We start from the raw sequence: 21,291 nt of genomic DNA, 5'->3' as shown, positions 1-21,291 counted from the left end.
TATCTCTGAATTCCCAAAGATGATTACCGTAATTGTTTTTTTCATTTCAAACCAACCGCTCAAAATGATCTAATGGTGGTCACTGGCCAGAGCCATGTGGCATGCAATGCACGCGAGTGTTAGGTTCATAATGCGGCCGCGTGTGATTATGTGAATCGCCACTTGTGTCTGCTACGTTTTGTTTACATGTCTCAATGAGCATTTTATATTAATATACAGTAGCATTTATCAATTTGATTTAGTGTCTTATTTATTCATTAGTAAAGAAGATTATTAAAAAATGTAAGTATCCGTAATATTACTGAATTTTTTCATTTTTTTGGTTAAATGAAAGTATCCTCAACAAGTTTTGTATAAGCAGTATGTAATAATTCAAATTTTTTTCTCAAGAATTATGGAGAACTTGGATCCACAAATTAGAGAGAAAATTGTTCAGTTTGAAGAATTTATAAACTTCAAGCTCAAAGAAGATTTACGCATACTGGAGCAACAATTAGATAAAAAAAATACAGAGATTCTCGAGTTCCAGCAGTTGAAAGATACAATTAAAGTTTTAAAAGAAAACAAAATGGATGAAAAAGGTTTCAAAACGAAAGTAGATATAGGTCAAAATATATTTATGCAGGCACAAGTCGATGACGCATCGAAAATAATGTTAAACGTTGGATTAGGTTATTATGTTGAATTTACTCTGGATGAAGCTTTAGTTTTAATTGATGTACGAATAAAAATTTTCAACAAACAAATAGAAAATTTAAAAACAGAAGTTGCAAAGACCAATGCGCATATTAAGTGCATGTTGATAGGCATACGAGAACTTCAGGGCTTAGATCCAAAAACTATTGATGACTAGTTCAGAGTATCAGTGATAAAAGTTACATTCTTATTTTATTATTTTATTTTAAATGTAATAAAGATTACATTCTTATTTTATACTTGTACTTTAAATGTAAATACTATAGTTTATATAATTATATATAATGCAGTGACTATTTGAAATTAATTATTGAAACATGTACATTTTTTAGCAAAATCAGTTGAAATTAAAAGAATATTTAATTTTTAATAATATGTTTAGTTCTTTTTTTATTGAGAGTTGCATTGTCAAACCTTTTATCATTAGTTTGCATCAAAATTATGAATAATTTAATTCTTGGTGAGTATCTTGTACCAGTAGATGAATGATTTGTTCAGTAAATAAGTAAAATTAGTAAAAAAGTTGATTTATTAACATGTTAAAATACATGTTAAAATATTTCTACCATCTGAAGGGAAAGTTAATAAATAATTTTAATTTATCAGATTTACTTATTTGTTGAATTGTTTTATTTTTAGTTTGCAGGGAAAAGATTCTTAAATTGAAAAAACATTTCATTTACAACCTTGTTACTAATAAATATTAATATCAGTTTTGAGATTTGAACTATCAATGGATTATGATAGTAGTAACAACCAAGGCTACCTGTCATATAAATGTCATAAATTATAACAAGTGTTCATAATGCAAACGATTAGAGAACAATATAAGGCAAAAAACTTATGACATTAATGCGAATTACTGACAGCTAACGGAAAGTTTAACATTTTATTTATTTTTTTTTTTTTTTTAAATTACCGTAAAAGTATGTGTCTTAATCTGTTTACCCGAAAACGGGCCAAAAAAACATTGCGATTTACCCACACTCTCAAACCGTTATGAAACCGGCATTTAAACGGTACAGCACACATGTGCGCCGCAGAGCTGATCGCGCGATTGCCGAAAATTGCGCGAAAAGCAAATAGCCGCGCCGAGGACCGCCTGCATATAATTTTTATTTATGCCACGCGCCGCATTATAATAACGGTATGTGCGCGACAGAGCTTGACAAATAAGCCGATAACAAAAATGCTGCCAACGAATCGGAAACGAGCCGGTGTATATAGTACACCCGGCGAACGCGTAAAAGCGAGGAGGATTATCATAGATTATACATTCTGACCTTTCGCGTGCCGGCGGCGGCGCCTTTTTACTGTCAACTCGTAATCGGAACTAAATAAAAAAAAGAAAAAAAACGAGTAAAACAATGACGCGCCGTGTACTTTCCGAACTAACTCGTTGAGTGATTAGCGAAGGCTGTACATATCAGCTGATTAATATTACAATCCGATGTACATTAACGCGTGTGAAATATAAATATGAGGCCTGGCGGTGGTGGCCGGTGCAGTTCGTCGCGGATCGGCAAGAAGAATGAAGTCGACAGCAGCAACGATCGTCGTGGCGCTCGTCGTCGGCTGCTTGTTCGCCTTCTCTTGTGCAGCAGCAGCAGAAGCAGCGAACAGCGACGAAGACGTTACCACCGTCACCCCCAACGATGACGAGGAATCGAGCATCGGCAGCAACAAAACCGTGCCCAGCGTCGACCGTATAATCGGCGGCACCCAGACGACCATCGACAAGTATCCGTATCAGGTGTCGTTGCGTCGCAGCGGCGATCACTACTGCGGCGGTGCCATAATCAGCCCCTGGCACATTCTCACGGCGGCCCACTGCATCGTGAAGATAGCCCATCCGCCTTACCGAGACATCACCGTGGTCACGGGCTCCTCCGTGTCCTACGGCAATTGGGGCGAGAGGCATCGAGTCAGGCGGATCGTCGTGCATCCGAATTACGCGGCCGACGAGAAGACGTCGTTCGCCAATGACTTGGCAGTGATCACGGTGAGCGAATGAAATTAATAAAATAATTGTGCGAGACATCGGAGTCCGTCAGAATTTAACGAAACCACGAATAAAACTTTTGTATAGTAGAAAAATCGGTTAAATATCGGTAAATTATTATAGTGCTTTAAAAATTAGAGTATTCTAGAACTTGACCACATTTCGGCACAATTTTTCGACAGAATAAATACAATATAATATCAAAGTAAATTTAAATACTTCTTTGACTTGAATAAATGTGATCGGATACTGTAGGATCAAATTTTTAATAGATTCAATTTTCTATATTGTACAGATAGCGGATACGATTCGCTACAACCAGTATCAGCAAAAGATCGAGCTGCCGAGCAGGGACGTGACGATCGGCGACGTCGCCACCATAACCGGCTGGGGTGTGCGCAAGTATCCGTCCTACGACGCCTCGCCCCATCTCGAGTTCGCCCTCCAGAGGCTCATACCCCTCGAGACGTGCGCCAAGATGGTCAAGCCCTACGTGATCAACAATCAGCAGATCTGCGCTCTGAACAGGAAGGGAATCGGCGCTTGTTCCGTGAGTACATTGGAAAATTCAAAATAAGATGCGAGCGAACGTTTGACGATTTTTAATACCGGTTTTTAGGGCGACAGCGGTGGGCCATTGGTAGCTCACAATCGACTCATCGGAGTCATCTCGTGGATCATCCCCTGCGCCGAGGGTTATCCGGACATCTACTCGAATCTCATTTATCACGTCGATTGGATCAGGTCCCAAATGTCACGATTTTGAAAGCTTTCTTCGAGTCCGATGTTCCTTAGCGTAATGAAGCTTGACACACGTGTTTTGACGAATAATTGTAAATTTCATAATTTTAGGATAAAATAATTCAATAAAAATCATTAAAGCCATTCTGAAAGGTCAATTATAATTCGCAATTAGACATAGTTATGGATGTCTAAAATCAGTTCAGTCTATCAGTTTAAAATAAAAAAAACAGGTGTTATGTTTGAAACTGTTTAAAGCATAATTTAATTTAGAGAAATTTTTTAACTTTATTTAAAATTGTTTTTAATTTTTTACTACTAAACACTACGTAGTACTTCTGTTACCGCTCAGAGAGAAAGATGAACTCATAAATTTAATACAAGACAGATTTCATTCACGAAAAACATTGAATTTTTTCACTAATGGAATACTTTTCCAGTAAAAATGATGGTAAGTACTTACATTTTGGGGTAAAGGGTGAATTTTAATGAAGTTGGAGGTGAATTTTATAAAATTAACCTCCTGAAATAATTAACATCAGAGCATACATTTGTAAAATTGAATTATCATACAAAGATTGATGCACGAGTTTTTAATTAATTTTTGGCATTAGTCTCATGAAAACCGTGACGTCATCGCCTTATAAAACGAAATTTTAAATGATTTTGTTCACTCATGTACATGCACTTGCATGATTCTTGCTGATTTACCTGCAACAACTACAGAGCCATTTATGAACGAATTCGAATTAATTTTCAAAAAGCGGTTTTTATCATCTCACGCTATCCAACTACTTTTAAAACGATAGGGTATTCTTTGCAAATAAAAATTCATTACCCGGTTAATCTGTACTTTGTAAAGTATGTATAATATTAAGTCCAAATTTCTACAAATTATAAAGTTAAATAAGATCAAAAGTAATTAACTAAAATAAAAATATAGAGCCAAAAGCCCGAAAGTATTAAATTTACTTCTTATATCAATATTATAAGTATTAAGAATTACCTACACAACTAATTACTAAAATAGAATAATAATCAATAGAATCTTCCAATATTTGCTAAATTCATAATAAAAATTTCACAAGAACTTTATATTAAATTATTTTTTTATTAATGACATGTACATCTTGAAAATGATCAGATTCATGAAAAATGTTCGAATACGACGCAAATTACTGAAGAACTTTAAAAACTTAATTCTTAGGTACTTCTTATTACGAGTTAACATCAGTTTTACGCACGACCAGTTGATTTTCTATTATATATATACGAGCGGTATTACAAGATCAACTTTGTTAAATTCTTCATTAACTGGCGCCGTTTTGCAGCAAATTAGTTTTAACTTCTTTCAATTCCTGATTCAAGGAATAATCATTTTGACCGTTTAAAGTGAGACGATCGTCGACGATCTCGCGTTCGATTTCCAGCAACTGACGCGACCACGATATCCCAAAAATTAAATTCATAATTCACAACAAATTTTCGATCTTTGAATAACCTTTTTTATGTTCATACTTACAATTCGGGAATTTTTTGCTTCTCACATAATATTCGTTCTTTTTTAATAATTTTGCCATACTTTCTTCCCCATAATTTACGCATGGCTGTTACTTGCACATTTCATGGGCTAAAGTTTGTTTTTCTACAGCTATGTATAAAACCGCCATGCTTGATGGTTTTGACGGTCGACAAGATTTGAACACAATCGGAAGAATTGCGTATGCAGTTACAATTTTCAAGAACAAGGTTAATCATAGAAAATTCAAAAGGCTCGTAGAAAAAATATATTTTTTTTATTTCACGTTAAATATAATAAAAAATACAAATAATCTCAACTTGGAATCATCCAGTCCTGCCACATATCGGTCTAGATCGAGTCTAGATCGATCAAGAGAGTTCGGTGTGCGTCATCAGTTTTCTGCTGGCGTTAAAGACTTCACTCTATGGCGTCGCCAACGGAAGTACATAGACTTTTTTCGGTTGTCTGCTCGCACAAACGCAGTATATCCTCGTCACTCATATGCTCGGCAATTCCGCGACATGCTGTATAAGGTAGGCTCAACTTGCAATAATCTGTCATTAATAAATCAGCCGCAAATAATTCCAAATGCGGCCGTATGAAAATGTTTGCCAAGTGTCTTTTTGTAATGATGTTTATACGAGTACAGGAAATAGAATTCATCGGTGGAAGACTCCAATTTTTCATATTTTTCAATGCCAAGTAACCCTTACTGTAATTCATTTGGCTAACTTGATAGAGCGAGACGTCTTTTATTAGCATAATCTCTTTAGTGCGCGCGACATCAGACGCATGTGGACCATCTATAAATCGAAAAAGTGAAAATAGTTCCTGAGGCTCCATTAAACATTCACGACAGAAATCCTCAACTTTTTTTGGTTCCATATAAAAGCTGAACATATGATGAATATAAAATTCATAAATTGCATGATCTAAATAAAAGAAAAAAATAATAATACAGTATCCGTGGTAAAGTATAAATTAGATATAAAATGATATCTGTAGTAAAAACGCAAAACGACATAACACCATAATCGTTGAGAATCGAGTTAGTGACGGAAATCGTCCATATTTAGTGCACAATTTGAGAAATATATGTCAGAGTAGGTGCATGTAATGTCGATTGCTATAGATCCGACAGTGTGCATATAATACCATAACTTCTCTTCTCGAGAAATGTGGAAAGGCATAATGGCATAAGTCAACGTTTTGAGAGCTCCACAAAGTGATTGATAGCATACTTTTATTCGGAAATGGAAGAGAATGATCTTAAACATATGCACGACTCCCGAATTCTTTGGATATGTTATGAATTTTATTATATGGGTGATACGTTTGATATACTGTCGCCCATTTTCACGATTTAAAGTTTTGACTTTATACATATTCCGATAAGTATTGAAAAAAAATTGTCCGAAACAAGTGGACTTACGCGTTAATTGCCGAAAGACATGAGTAATAAAGTCCATTAATACCAACGGTTGTGTATCTTGTAATTTACATGTCGTTTTGCCATTCTACCACAGGTATATTCTTCTCACAACAGCTTAAAATAAGCAACAAAGGTGCTTATTTCAGGGTAAAATTAAACACGGAAAAAATTAACATTATTTACGAATTAAAATTAAATTACTCACCTAAATCTTCAAGCTTCTCGCCGGTATTGTATTTTCTCACTCTCATCCAACATTTGATCATCCTGAGCCTAGTCAACAAGTCTACTTCGTAGCCGGCCGACTGCAATAGCTGCAGCATCTCGATCACGTTCAAAGCCAGAGGATAGGCTTTCACTTCGATCGTCTTGAACTTCCAGCCGAACATTCTGTCCTCGTTCAAACTGCTCAGACTCGCCCCGTGCTTCAGCAAAGCCCGCGTCAGATCCACGTCGAAGCGGGAGACCGACGCTTGAAGAGCCGTGTCCCCGTGACGATTTCTCGCCTCGATGTCCGCCCCGTGCTCGACGAGCATTCGAACTATCCTCTCGACGGGCTTTCTCTTGTCGCAGTATCTTCGGCTGGACTTGCAGTTGCACAGACACAGCCACGAGAGCGAGTGCAGAGGCGTCGACTGTTCAACGTCCGGCTGGTTAGGATTGGCCCCGCTCTCCAATAAAATCTCGACGACGTCCTCGTGCTTGTACCAGGCCGCTGCCTGCAACGCCGAATACTTGTACGAGTCGCAATTGACGTCCGCGCCTAGACGCAGCAATTTCCTCACCGCCGTCGAGTTGCCCGCCACGCAGGCCGCGTGCAAGTACGTGTATCCCTGTTCGTCGCACTGGTTCTTGCGGGGATTCTCCAGGAAATAATCCACGAGCTCGAGGGTTCTCGTTTTTGGGGAATAATTGTACTTTAACCCGGCTGGGCTCTCGGCCAAATGATGAAGTGCGGATCTTCCATTTGGAAGCGCGACCTCGTGTATTTTGAACCCGCTCGCCTCGAGAAGTTTTATCCACTTCAATTTTCGATGCGTCACAGCAATGTTGAAGTACTTTTTTTTATCACTGACTCTCGGAAACAGGCGCTTACAGCTCAACAACTTTATCCAAACTCTGTCCGGGATTTCGCGACGCGGCGGGAACCATTCATCTTCATCTTCGGGACACTCTGCAAAGAATTTCTTGAGTCGAGCGGAGGTTGTTTTCAAACTTTTCAAATTGATTACTAATTTTCGTAGGCGAGATCTATAGTTATGACTCAACGACATTTTGACTTGAATGGGTAGAGATTCCACTTTTTTGATGAAAAACTTCGAGTCTAACACTGCACACTGTAAAATAAATACCGAGCACCGTCAAAGCACGTGGTGGTGATGCACAACCGTACCGCACCAACGCTTGAATGACAGAGAGAGAAAACTTTACGCGTGTGCCATGGTTCGACATGTATTGGACGCGTTATGCGTTGGATTGCAACGTATTGGGAAGCTGAGGCGCAGGAGGCGGAGCTATAATGACGTCAGAGTCGACAGTGCAACACGATGGAGTAGAATCATTGACGACCACTCAGATATGGGTAAAAACGCCAATAATGCCCTAGCGCCGCGCGCGGGAAGCGAAAACGGCCGGATTGCTTAGTTTTCAACTCGCTCGCAAAGGGTTAAATAAAATTCAGAAAAATAAACCAACCTAGGTTTTTGATAGGTTTTTACCTCTGTTTGCTACTGGTGAGGTCGAAAATGCAAAAACATGCCTCCATCAAAAAATGGATTTGAACTTAAAACGCGCTGTATTTTTTTTGCCCCCGGGTTTAGAGTTTTTTGAGGGTCTAGATCGAAAGATCTCGCAATTTTACTTAAGAATCAGTAATATAAATAAGGGAATTTCGCCATAAAAATAAACAAATACATGCTTTTTGTGTATTTTTTCTCATCTTTCTAATGATGCAATTAGTTTTTGGAAAAGTGGCTCCGTTTCGCGAATACAACGAAAATAATAAAACTATTAATCAAAAAAGTTAATTTATCTGTTCAAAAAAGCCAATTTTCCAAAAACTAATTGCAGTATTGGAAAGATGAGAAAAAAAATACACAATGAGCACGTATTTGTTTATTTTTATGGCGAAAGCCTAACGCGTGAAAGGTAAAGAAATGTAAAATGTAGCGAAAAAACTGCAGGCCGCGGCGCTCGGAAACGGCCGACCGCGCTCTCTTTCCCTTTTAACCACTCGAGAAAATCGGAAAAGTCCCTTTTGTTAGAGTCATTGCTCATGTAAAATCGTGAGATCTTTCGATCTAGCTAGTCAGAAAGTCGATCGGAGTTTAACTCTGGAAGTTACAACGTATTTTAGCTTCAGTCCATTTTGTGAGGTTATGGAGACATATTTTGGTATTTTCGACCTCACCACAAAGCCAAGGTAAAAACCTATTGAAAATCCATGTTGGTTTATTTTTTTGAATTTTATTTAACCCTTTGCAAGCAACTTGAATACCGAGCAATCCGGCCGTTTTCGCTGCCCGCGCGTGGCGCTGGGTCAACATTGGCGTTTTTACCCATATATCCAAGCGTATTATACTACTCCGATGAAATATTATCGTAATTTTTATTTTGTTTCACGATCATTTTTATTATACTTCTGATAAATTTTGATACATTTATACATTTTACAGTAAATTTTGTCTCAAGTCAAAAATGTCACTCTTTTTAATATAAAATTAGCAATTTTTCTATGTTGTTATAAATTTGATAATTGTAAATAAACAAGATAGCAATTTGGGATTTTACATTTACTATCAATGGTGAGTTTTATTCTAAAATTTGAAGAGTATTTCTATGATGTTAATGTAAGTTTCTATGCATGGACAATTAACAGTTTCCTAGTAGTTAAAAACACATACATTCACACTGTCATCAATTTTTATTTTTAATGTAATGCCTAATTGCAAATTGGAATTCAGACTTAAGAAGGGTCGAGACATATATCGTCGGTCACGGATGTTTATTTATTATTAATTTTTAAATTTTTTAATAAGGCTTACTCTGTTTTTAATAACAGTATCTGATTCAAATTATTCAAAAACGTTTTAGGAAATGAAAAAAAATATTTGATCGAATGAAGTTGTAAAATTATTACAATCACTCAATTTTGCAAGTAAGTTAAAACTTTTAACATAACGACAGCAAAACAGAAATTTAAACATTCAACTGACATAAAACGAATTTTAGGTCATAATACTTGACACGAATATTGGACTTTTACTATGATCCGGTGACAGTCATTTACGAGCATAAACGAACTCACTGAAAATTTGCGCACGCCGGCGCCGCGCGAGCCGTTACTTTACAGTTATGCCGCTCTTTTGGCCAGTAGCGGTAGCTTCTAGAAACATTTCAAAACAATAACTTCAAAGTCGACACACCAAAACGCGAGTAGCAAGTCTTACGTCGAGACAGAAAAACGTGTGCGTGATTGTGCTGTGCCAGACAACACCATTGAATATCTTTGTATTAGCTGTACGATTTGAGAAACTATAGAGTAAGTTCGATTGGACAGATCGAAAAAAGACATTGTAATCATTGAACCAAGTGCTGCGTAAAATACTAAATCGTGATTCCAAAATGCCCGATACGATTCAATATTCGGAAAAATACAGCGACGACCAGTATGAATACAGGTTGGTGTCTTCGTAGCTCTCATTGTTGTTTGTTTACTATAGCCTGTGGTCCCATAAGATTTGTCATGCATACTTTTGTGTTAGATCAATGCCAACGTAGATGATATAAAATTTTCTTGTGTATTTCAGGCATGTTATTCTGCCGATCGAGCTCGGAAGAAAAGTACCCAAATCACATCTCATGACCGAGAGCGAGTGGCGTAATTTAGGCGTTCAGCAGAGTCCTGGATGGGTACATTACATGATGCATGGTCCAGGTACATGTCAATTTTTCATTTAATAGTCATTAATTCTACTGATTGTACTCAGATTTTTATTGTTTTGTTTTTAGAACCTCACATATTGTTATTTAGAAGGCCCTTACCCTCTCCTCAGCCGCAACAATCGCAGCAGTCACAACAACAGAATATTTGTGTCGCTTAGACCATGTTATCATCTATCTTCTTCAAGCTTGGATTTCTCGTACTTTCTATTTAAATATTAAGTATCATGGATTCTTATGAGATTTAAGACTTGAATGTTAAGGATGTATAGGATAATTAACTTGAAATTTCTCAAACGTAAACAATGAGAAAAAAATTCAAGTCTCGCAGTATTTACAGAATTTTTGTTTGAAATCATGTGTAGTATTACAATGTAAACTAGTAAGTTTCAGGCCATAATCAATTTGCGGATTTCAATCCGCATAGGACCATATCATAAAATACAATAAATTAATTGTAGTAATTAAACTCTTTAGGTTTAATTAATAAGTACACTGTGAATATGAATTTTAGCTAATACTATAAGATGTTATTGTCTTTATAAAAATTTAAGGCGTAAGGTGTATCTTACAACGTGTCATTTTTTCTATGAATCAATGTTTTGTGTTGCTGGTAATCAACATTTTTCATAAGAATCATAAAAATATACTGGTGATTTTGTATTCTTCTATAAGTATAAAAAAAATTGAAAGTCAAACAATATTTCAATTGCCATACGAAAGAAAATTAAACCATTTTTTGTAAAATTTTCTGTGTACAAATGTTATATCGAATAAGAAAGAAAGAAATTTAATCAATCGCACAACTGATCATTGTTGGTTCATTGAATAACTTTCATATTTCATTTTATACAATGTCCCACCAGCGTGTAGCCTATTTAAGCATAGTTAAAAGGATTTGGCAAATCCGCTTTAGTTAAATAGGGTGAAACCTTAAGTCTGAATCCGAACCCCCACCCTCTCCTCTTTTCGTGTGCAAAATATCTTGAGCGTGTACATCGGCGCAACTTTATTGCATAAGAGGAAAAATTGCTCAAACAGTTCGTCTTCTTCCGTCAAATTTTTCACACCTGAAATTTTCGCTCGTCGGGTTGAGAAAAAAGTTACAACGCGTAAATGTTAACGGATAAAATTTATAAGTGCGTGGAAAACGTGACTTGAAAAGTGCATCTAGATCTGCGCGTGCGAAAGGCGCAACAATCGCCTCCGATCCCTAGATGTAGGCAAGCACAGTTGCACTATATATACGATATACACTGACGTTTTGCAGCCAGCTGCTCATATATCGTCCCGTCTCTGTCTTGCTTTACCCACACTGCACTATCAGTACACACAGCGCTAGTACATAGACACTCGGCGGTAGCAGCAGCAGCAGCAGCGAACGGAGCAGACGGCTCGCGTTCTTGCCATGCTGATAAATGAGTGCTCCGTTGCCTACTGCTTGGGTGCTGCTGCTACTGTAACTCCGCGTCAGCTTCTGCAACGGGATGCAAGAACGTCTCGTTATAATTACACGCGACAACCCGCAGAATCGTCGTTCATGTCATCATCGCGCGCGCAGTGACCCTCGATGTTCTATAGCCGCGCGTTCGCTAGATTACTGAGGGCTTGGCCGGGTAGGCAGACCTTTGGGCCGTATCGCTTTCTGCCCGTCTTCTTTGTGGCTGGTGCCGCGCTGGAATACTTGATGATCCACTGGCATGCCGGAGAGGTTAACTTTTACAAAACATACAAGAAGCGCCGAGTCGAGGAGATCTGCCAGGAACGCGAGAAGCTGTCCGTGTTCCAGGAGCACGACATCCAGATACGTGTCAATAAGCCAATTCTCAGTCAGCTTCATCAGTGAATCAGCGTGACCAATTCGATTCGACAGTTTCATTCGACAACACGATGCCTGCTGGTTTGTCTTGGCCAAGATACATCTCGATCTTCGCAGCCTCGATACTGACCAGTTTCGCTGGAGCCCAGTGTGTACATATGTATTATAAGCCACTCGATGATCTCGAGCAGCTCGTTCAGCAGGAACTCGAGAGGAGAAGAAGAGCCAGAGAAGAATCCAAATCGTCAGCTAGTATCTAGTCAAAGTATGGAACTTTAAAAATGTTATGTAATATTATGTAAAATCCAACACAAACACTCGCATGGTTTACAAAATGCATACTTTGAGTACAAGTAGAATTGAATAAAATGTATGATTTTTTATCAACAATGTATCTTCATTATGTATCTGTTGTACTTTTTTAACTTTATGGCTTGCATTATACACATTTGATTCTCAAACAGAACCAATTTTCATAAGTTTACAGAGTGTCAACGGTTGTGTTTATAATTTTTATGAAGAACACGCTTTCATTTCTCAAAATGTTGTGTACAGTTGTATTTAATGTAAAGCTAGACTTATTTCAGATACTTATCTGCAGGCTCAGAGTAATTTGAAGCAACCTTTATTACAATATATGCATTATACAAATTATTTGTTTGTATTTATTATTTGTCACAAACACTCCTTACAGTACTATATATAATGCTACAATACGGTAAGAACTTTTTGATATCGCATGGTGCATAATCAGCTTCTAGATGTATTAAACTTTGTCGAACACAAGTAAAATTAGTTTCAATGTCAGGATTGCACTAATTCGGATGCGTGATAACGAACGATCCGGTAAGTATTTATAAAACTCGGGATATTACAAATGTCGACCTCCAACTAATTACCTATCTTAAGGAGTAGAAAAAAAAAAGAAGGAACGAAAACTTTTGCCGCTCGAGCGAGTCACGTAAGTAAACGTCGAAGATGGCTCGTATGAGCTTGCATGAATTTCATACAAAGGTACGTATACGTATGCGCACGTTGCAGACCGACTAATCCATTCATTAAATGCATTACGTTGTTGCTGTGGCGCACATTGCTCGTCGAGCTCGCGAGCACACTGTACACGAAAAATTTCTGCACTAGTCACGCAACGTAAGTGCCTCATAGGTATAATATAAATTGCCAAACGGATTGATTTATTCGGCATGTATAGAGAAGCGCCCGAAACTTATGTAAAAGTGTATATACCAGTGTGCATGGAGTAGACAGGCTATAATAAGCTCACGCTCGCGCAGAATCTCAGCCTTGGACAGAATAAAAAGAAAACGGTGTCAGTATCGCGTGGAGCAGAGCGCAGAGCAGCATCGAAGCCGATTTTTCGCGTATACGATGATATATTGGTCAGTCGGTCGATCACGGGGTGAAAATGACAGGAAGCGTCCACTCACGCGCGATATATAACGTATTATGATACATGTGCGTGTGACGTTCGCATCGATGAGACTACGGAGCTTGCAGCGGCGGCGGCGGGATCCCCCCGCGCGGGGCCGGTTTGTGTATCGCTGCTGCTGCACGCGCGTGCAGCCTTGACAGTGTCAACGGATAAAGCGTTGTTATTATATGCATAGGTATTTCGGTGCCGATCTCCGATCTCTCGTTCGATAACGAGACTTTGATTCGTTGTTATTAAGCAGAAGTCGTACGTAAACATCGAAATCGAGTAGGATAATATTCGGTTACGTTCCGCGAGGAAAAGGTTTTTTTTTTTTTTTAATTAAAAACTCGAGAATCCGTGGAAAAGCGCGGAATCGCGGGGAAAACTTTTGACTACGCCTCGGATCGTTACCGCAGACTCGTTGAACTTTCTGACTATACGGTAAAGTAAAATAATAATAATAATAAATAAAAAAAAAGTCTAGAAATGACGGTGCGCGCGTATATTTTTATATGTCTGCCTTGGCCTCTTGAATCAATTTTCCGGCTTCCTGCTGTGCCGCTACGCGATATATAGGGCTCGCGCGAGCTATATACCTACATCATCATCATCTCTATAGCAGGCTCGGTATATATGTATATGTATATCGGTTACATTATGCATCATGATCAGGGCTGCTGACTGATTGGCAGTAGCAGCAGCCAATGTGCACACACACTCGGAATATATAGCACACTTAGGCATACCTAATCATAATCGCGCCTAGCCTTTATGGACCTGCCGCTGCGCCGAGCCGGAGAGGAAGATTATTGCCGATTAGCGATGCGTTCGTATTAGTAGTCGTGGTTCGGCGATTGGCGCCCGACGCGCACGCACGTCTCTCTTTCGGGCATGGGCTTTTCCATCCGCGAGTCCGAGAGAGATATAATACAGGTAGAGAAACACGCGTTAGGTAGTTGCGTTCGCGGGTACAATAGGTATACAATAATAATTACGTATTGGCCGATAGTAGTAGTAGTAGTAGTAGTAGTAGTAGTAGTAATAGTGCAGAGGTCTTACGCGATATTACCCGCGAGCAGTGCGAATTTCGACGTGTAATTATTTGACGAGGATTAGAGAGAATCGCAGCCGATGTGCGGCCAGTATAGCATAGTAGTGTGGCTGCAGTGCTTATGTACCTTAACGCTATAAGACGTTAACAATTTTCCTCGCTCCTTTTTTTTTTTTTTTTTTTAGTAGTAGTAGTAGTATCATTACATAAATCGTTTTGACACGTAACTCGTTGGAAGCTTACTCGGTACGCTAGTTGTATATATTTTGAGCGCGCGTATATTTTTTTGTACGATACATAATCAAAAAAAAAAAAAAAAAACACACACANGCTCTACATAAAAAAAAAAAAAAAAAAAACACACACAGAGTTTTCCAGTTTCATGTTGACTCGATGACTCGAGCTTCTCAGCGACGCTTCACGCTTCGTGTTCGTTCGAAATTTTTTTTCAACTCAATCGCCGATTGTCGGTATAGTTTTTTTTTTTGTTTTTACGAATTAAGTAAAAAATAGCGAATCAGCCAACGAACCATAATAGAAAAATTAATACGTGCCATTGCAGAAGCCAAAAAGCGGGGATGTCAAAGAAAGTAGTGTCTTTGCTCTATGCCAAAGAGAATCATCTTTCTGACTGATGACGCTCAAGGTGGTGTCTTTACTCTACGCTAAAGAGAACCATCTGTCGGACTGATACGCACCCGCGGGATACAACACAAATCGGATCGAGAAATAATAATATACAACAAATACACAGCAAGACTTTGATAATTGGGGGTTGATAAAAGAGGAGAGGACGAAGGAAGGAAGGCGCAGGGACAGAAGGAAGGAAGGAAAGGACAGCGATCGTCATCATGTCGCTGAGGCAGAGAATCTCCGGGGCGATAGCCGTGCTCAGGGGCGCGCCTCTGCCCACGTCCGAGTCTCAGGCGTAAGTCATTCTTTTTATTCTCGATTATTTTTTACGCATTTCCATATAAATTACTGCAAAAAACTTTTAGCAGCGCGTGTGGTTTTATTTAACGTCATTTTCCGCGTAATAATATAATTAAAGGTCCGTGTTAAAATACGCATAATTCACGATTTCTCATCATTTTTTTTTTTGTAATTAAATTTTTACCGAAAGGTAAGCTTTTTCAGCAATGCATTGTCGCTTTTATAGGGCTCAAATTGAGAAAATGGCCGGCGACGACTGCGACGACATCGAGGAAGGCGATCGTCCACCTAGTCAAAGCTTCTCGGACAGGGCCATTATTTTCAAAGACGAGGTAAGGATCATCGCAATTACGCCGTGTTACCGTGCCAAGTTTCATTGGGTTTTTCGTTACTTTTTGTGTCAGTACGGTTCATCGATAAAGGGTTTCCTCGATAATTTCTTTGAGTTCTGATTAAGGATTGATTACGTTTGTGGTCACGATTTTTTTTGGCTAGCTATTACGCAATTAGCGCTAGAAATCAATCGTCCAGTTTACGGACGACGAACGAAGAATCGTACGGTATTAGCGCGAGGGCTCCGATAATTTTGTGTTTTATAATGCAGGATCGGTTATAATTTTTTTTTTTGTAAAATGATGAGTGCTACGATTTAAATAAATAAAAAAATGTCATTAAATAATTCACCTTGATTTTTCCTTTTTTTGTATTTTCATTATCACAACTAGCAGTTGTTTTGAATGAAGCTGCTTGTTGCGTGACACATATCCATGATTTAATTTAATTTAATTATAAAGGATAACGCAAAGAGCGACAAAATAATAAGTCGTCGTCTCCATTGCAATCAAGTTGGTCGCTATTCGAGCTATTCCATGTCGAGAACATACATTTTAAACTAAGTGCAAGTACTCTTGAATAAAAGTATTAAAAATTCCAAAAATAAAGTTGTTCGTATAGCTCGTTAATTGATCAATATTGAAATATGAACTCTTTACCAACTGACGTAACGCAGACAGTCAATACGCAATTTGACAAAATACAAAGAACAAAAAAAAACAAGGTTTTTACTCATTTTCATGAATCTAAAATTTTTTTTGGTCCTTCGTACGATGTCAAATTACGAAGAAAATGAAACCTCAACTTTGACCTCTCGTAGATCTCTGAGAGATGGACCTAAAGGACTGAAATTTTCAGAATTTTTTCCAAACAATCTTTATAAGAGTAATCGACGTGGAATAGCCCAAACCCGATAAACAATCTCAAAATCGAAATGCTTATCGCGCGATCGTACATGGATTATGCGTGTTGCAGATGATGCTCTGGATGAAGGACAACTCGCTGCTGGTCTGGACGATCGCGGGCGTCCTCGCGGGCTGCTTCTTCGGCTCGATCGGTCGGCTGGCCGATTTCTCCGAGCAGACCATCATGCTCATCAGCTTCCCCGGCGAGATCCTCATGCGCGTCCTCAAGATGTTCATACTCCCGCTGATCATGTCCTCTTTGATAGCAGGTAAAAAACTCGAACCCTATATATATTTCCCTATATAGTATCTCGTACTATATATATATATATCGTCGTCCGTACGCAGGAATGGCCCAGCTCGACGCCAGATGCTCGGGTCGCATCGGCATGCGCGCCCTCACCTACTACATGTCCACGACGATTCTCGCCGCGATCATCGGCATCTGCGTGGTCCTCGTCATGCACCCGGGCGATCCGAGCATCAAGAGTCACGTCGAGGTAGCGAGGAGCGACGAGGCGCGGGTCTCCACTCTCGACGCGATCCTCGACATCGTGCGCAACATGGTGCCGGAGAATCTCGTGCAGGCCTGCTTCCAGCAGGTCCAGACCACCTACGCGAAGCGCAAGCACGTCCAGCCGGGCGAGTCGCCCATCGAGCCGGTGCTCGTCTACAAGGACGGCACCAACGTCATGGGCCTCATTGTGTTCTGCATCACGTTCGGTCTGCTCGCCGGCCAGATGGGCCCGCGCGGCCGACTCATGGTCGACTTCTTCGTCGTGCTCAACGACATCGTCATGGCCCTAGTTAGCTTCGTTATTAATTGGTATTCCCCGTTCGGGATAATGTGCCTCATAGCCGGTAAGATCATGTCGATCGCCAATTTGGCGGCGACCGCCCAGATGCTCGGCCTCTACATCGTCACGGTGGTGCTCGGCCTCATGATCCACGGCATCGTCACGCTGCCCTCGATCTTCTGGCTGGTGACCCGTCAGAATCCCGCCGTCTTCTTCAAGGGCATCATACAGTCGTGGATCACGGCTGCGGGCACGGCGTCGAGCGCCGTCACGCTGCCCATCACGTTCCGCTGCCTCGAGGAGAACAACAAGGTCGACCCGAGGGTCTCGAGGTTCGTCGTGTCCGTGGGCGCGACCGTCAACATGGACGGGACGGCCCTGTACGAGGCCGTCGCGGCCATATTCATTGCCCAGGTCAACGGCATCAGTCTGGGCATCGGCGAAGTCATCACTGTCAGGTATAAAACTAGTTGCTTTCTATTGAGATTTTTTACCTAGAACTTGATATTATACACTGAGAAAAAAAATTCATTGATTCGATGAAAATTTAATTAAATACAATCTATGAAATAATTTCATTGAAATAATCTTTTTTTATTTCATCCAAAAAAATATTTAGTTGTTTTTACTAAAATTTCATGAAACTAAAGAAAAAAAAATTATTTCAATGAAATTTTTTCATAGATTGTATTTAATTAAATTTTTATTGAATCAATGCATTTTTTTTCTCAGTGTATGGAGTGGATTGCATATGAATTTATAGGCCGAAAAATTTACATTGATTTCCAGTCCATTCTTCACTCGGAATTCCATGTGAACGTTTTTCAATCTTAAAATCTTTCTATGTAAAATCCACTCCACTCCATGTCAATTTACATATACATCGATTTTCAAGTCAAAATTCATTTGGAATTCCACTATACCTTTTTTAACATGGATTGAGCATAAAATCTTTCATACCGATTTCTCTTTTATTTTGTTCAACAGTTTGACAGCGACCCTGGCCAGCATAGGCGCCGCCAGTATACCCAGTGCAGCCCTCATCACTATGCTGCTGGTCTTGACTGCTCTTGGCCTGCCCACCAGTGACGTGTCGTTGCTCTTCGCCGTCGATTGGTTCCTGTTAGTCTTGAAATCCTTGATTTAGATACCGATCTCGACTTCCCGTTATTTACTTCATTTTTCTTGATATCGTTGCAGCGACCGCGTGAGAACTTCCGTGAATGTTCTCGGCGATTGCTTTGGTGCCGGCATCGTTTATCATCTTAGCAAGGATGAATTAGTGAAAATGGACGAGTTGAAGCGTCTCGAGGATCTGCAGGAGGTCGTCGTGCCTGGGTCGCCGCTTCGTCCGCCCGTCGTGCTGCAGCAGCAGCAGCATCAGCAAACGCAGGAGGCGCCCAAATCACCGAATTTGGATGCCGACGCGAAGAAGACAGCGGCGGCGGACAGCGACACCACCGAGTTGACCATCGAGACGAAGATTTAAAGCAAAATAAAAATTCTAATAAATAGTTATTGTTCTATAACGTCTTTTTGACTGCTCTACGATAATACATCTTTTGTCCGCGGCTCTCGTTTCGTATCGCGGGGGAGAAAAACTTATCTTTCCCCGTGATCGAGGCGGCCGCGGGCCCTCGCCTTGTATATCACACAATTGTGTCGTGAACGATATAAGCATCATTACCCCCACTACAAAAATACAATATTCAATTTCTCAAGATTATAAATAATTAACACGAATAGAAGGATGAGTATGATGGAGTAGTTGTGCGAGTGATGTGATGAATATCCCCCCCTTCTTCTCTCATTTAGTGCCATTGAGTGTTTCTGCTGGATACTGAGAAACAACGATATTATATATAAATATAAATAATTAAAGCAGTTTTTCGAATCGTTATGGATTGTCATTCAATTGCGATGATCGTTTTTGACGAAAATTTTTATATTTTGTAAAAATGTCAATTTTTGATTACCAAAAAAAAAATTATTGTATTCAATATATTATGATCATAAGTATTATACAATAAAATATCATTAGTTAACACCTTATCTCGTTAATAAAATACATTGTCTGGTTGGTTTATTAGAATTGCCCAATAAGTCCATTAAAACGATTGATAGTTTCAAACAAATTTATTAAATTTGTGTGCAGTGTCTGCAGCGTATTTGGTATAGTATCAAATTACTACATACAATTAATATATTTACATCTCTAATATTTGTACAACTTGTTGCAGCAAAATTCCTATAATTAATTGTTATGAATTATATTTAGTGTTTTGCATTGCGAATGTAAACCAATTATCCATTGATGAGGTGATAGACTTGGAAATAATAACATTAGTGATCCTCTCAAGCTTTAATAAACATGAACCATGCCGTACAGGAATCTAGACATTCAATCAGAAAAGTTATGAAATGATTGTTACTGAAATAATAAAATAATAATGGTAAGTATACATACGTCCAAAATAACACATAAGTCTGCAGCAGAATGAATATTTTGGTTAAGGAAAATATATTTCTGAATAAACTGAATGAAAAGCTATATGAATTTTAATAAAAGGATACAAATAGGCCACTGAAGAATCCACTCGTTAAAAGACTGCGCCTACTGACAAAATACTTGTTCCACTCGCCTCCAGCTTTGATCAATATCATCATCTGCACAAAAAAAGTGTAAGAATACATAAGAGCATTTTTAAAAATTTGAATATCTTGCAAGAGTGTAAACTAACCCATAAACTAATAGTAGCTAAAACATAAAATCCAAATCCATACAATCCAGTAAGACCTAATACTCCAGCGGTGCCTCCTGATAAGGCTGCCATTGATATTCTGCAATATTCCACAACTGCAGAATTATTTCGCACGGCGATCTCGCTGTAGGCGATGACATCTATTAAAAAAAGTTACTCATTAATTATACATCATTGATTTGGATTGTTTAATAACAATACAAGTTCTAATCATTAGTTGACAGAGCTTTACATTTCACAGAATCGAATAACCTACATTATGTGCTCTATCATTGCAATTGACAACTAATTAAAGTAATCATTTGAAAAGTTGATAACCAATTTTTCACAAATAAACAATCTGTACCAACCATCTTTGTCCTGTTTCGTCCTTATTTTTCCAGCCATGTTTATTAATTAATAGGAATGAAACGAGAAAGAATATCAAAAAATACAAATTTACGTCTGCTCGGGTCAGCTGTCGCGTCAACTGTCAACACTACACACTCGGCTTAATTATTATCAGCCAACACACAGCCTACACAGCGCCATGGCGTTTTGTCGTGTATATAGGCACCCTAGGCACGTTCGACGGGGTTTCTTTTCATGTCGAACAGCACATACGAATTGTGAGACGAGTCAAGTATCGGCGCACGTTCGCGATTGCCATTTGTTTCAATAAAGAACGTTCGGATTTTGGGCATGGACTGTACATTTTTGTCATTTAAATTGTTTAAAGCGATATAGTTAAATACCTAAGCTAAACGTGAAACGGTTCAGATAATCTTTAGCGCCTTCGAATATTTAAATATTTCTCAAGATTTGTTGAAAAGAATATTCAAAAACATTCTAATTTAAATAATTGTTTATGATAATAAACAAAACGTGGATGAAAGTATGTAAATTAAAAATATTTCCAACAATTCATTTTTGAAGTGTTTGTGT

General features: G+C 38.8%; 7 protein-coding genes across 7 annotated transcripts; 6 read left to right on the top strand and 1 right to left on the bottom strand.

Annotated features, from left to right (window-relative positions):
• Nucleotides 1-156: 156 nt before the first annotated feature.
• Nucleotides 157-920, top strand: LOC106656480 (protein UXT homolog). Its single transcript, XM_014377479.2, has 2 exons — nucleotides 157-282; nucleotides 391-920. The coding sequence occupies exon 2, from the start codon at nucleotides 395-397 to the stop codon at nucleotides 851-853; it is 459 nt and encodes a 152-aa protein (XP_014232965.1). The 5' UTR covers nucleotides 157-282; nucleotides 391-394; the 3' UTR covers nucleotides 854-920.
• A 1,307-nt stretch (nucleotides 921-2,227) lies between these two features.
• Nucleotides 2,228-3,464, top strand: LOC106656481 (chymotrypsin-2-like). The gene is made up of 3 exons (XM_014377480.1): nucleotides 2,228-2,698; nucleotides 2,994-3,248; nucleotides 3,318-3,464. The coding sequence occupies exons 1-3, from the start codon at nucleotides 2,228-2,230 to the stop codon at nucleotides 3,462-3,464; spliced, it is 873 nt and encodes a 290-aa protein (XP_014232966.1).
• A 6,292-nt stretch (nucleotides 3,465-9,756) lies between these two features.
• On the top strand, nucleotides 9,757-11,082 carry LOC106656568 (cyclin-dependent kinases regulatory subunit-like). The gene is made up of 3 exons (XM_014377622.2): nucleotides 9,757-10,073; nucleotides 10,203-10,330; nucleotides 10,405-11,082. The coding sequence occupies exons 1-3, from the start codon at nucleotides 10,018-10,020 to the stop codon at nucleotides 10,494-10,496; spliced, it is 276 nt and encodes a 91-aa protein (XP_014233108.1). The 5' UTR covers nucleotides 9,757-10,017; the 3' UTR covers nucleotides 10,497-11,082.
• Nucleotides 11,083-11,288: 206 nt separating this feature from the next.
• Nucleotides 11,289-12,198, top strand: LOC106656569 (small integral membrane protein 4). The gene has a single exon (XM_014377623.2). The coding sequence runs from the start codon at nucleotides 11,906-11,908 to the stop codon at nucleotides 12,179-12,181; it is 276 nt and encodes a 91-aa protein (XP_014233109.1). The 5' UTR covers nucleotides 11,289-11,905; the 3' UTR covers nucleotides 12,182-12,198.
• A 10-nt stretch (nucleotides 12,199-12,208) lies between these two features.
• On the top strand, nucleotides 12,209-15,288 carry LOC106656570 (uncharacterized protein C12orf73). Its single transcript, XM_023462040.1, has 2 exons — nucleotides 12,209-12,419; nucleotides 15,200-15,288. Exon 1 carries the CDS (start codon nucleotides 12,226-12,228, stop codon nucleotides 12,412-12,414), a length of 189 nt encoding a protein of 62 aa, XP_023317808.1. The 5' UTR covers nucleotides 12,209-12,225; the 3' UTR covers nucleotides 12,415-12,419; nucleotides 15,200-15,288.
• Nucleotides 15,289-15,469: 181 nt separating this feature from the next.
• LOC106656566 (excitatory amino acid transporter-like) lies at nucleotides 15,470-19,671 on the top strand. Its single transcript, XM_023462039.1, has 6 exons — nucleotides 15,470-15,565; nucleotides 15,797-15,902; nucleotides 16,879-17,077; nucleotides 17,157-18,063; nucleotides 18,593-18,727; nucleotides 18,806-19,671. The coding sequence occupies exons 1-6, from the start codon at nucleotides 15,489-15,491 to the stop codon at nucleotides 19,092-19,094; spliced, it is 1,713 nt and encodes a 570-aa protein (XP_023317807.1). The 5' UTR covers nucleotides 15,470-15,488; the 3' UTR covers nucleotides 19,095-19,671.
• A 51-nt stretch (nucleotides 19,672-19,722) lies between these two features.
• LOC106656524 (ER membrane protein complex subunit 6) lies at nucleotides 19,723-20,852 on the bottom strand. Its single transcript, XM_014377536.2, has 5 exons — nucleotides 20,718-20,852; nucleotides 20,347-20,507; nucleotides 20,180-20,272; nucleotides 20,073-20,092; nucleotides 19,723-19,998 (listed from the first exon to the last, which is right to left on the bottom strand). Exons 1-5 carry the CDS (start codon nucleotides 20,752-20,754, stop codon nucleotides 19,968-19,970), a joined length of 342 nt encoding a protein of 113 aa, XP_014233022.1. The 5' UTR covers nucleotides 20,755-20,852; the 3' UTR covers nucleotides 19,723-19,967.
• Nucleotides 20,853-21,291: the final 439 nt, after the last annotated feature.

Source organism: Trichogramma pretiosum, unplaced genomic scaffold (assembly GCF_000599845.2).
Source record: "Trichogramma pretiosum strain Unisexual culture from Peru unplaced genomic scaffold, Tpre_2.0 scaffold20, whole genome shotgun sequence".
NCBI classification, from domain to species: Eukaryota; Metazoa; Arthropoda; class Insecta; order Hymenoptera; family Trichogrammatidae; genus Trichogramma; species Trichogramma pretiosum.
This window is presented reverse-complemented; position numbering and strand designations above follow the sequence as displayed.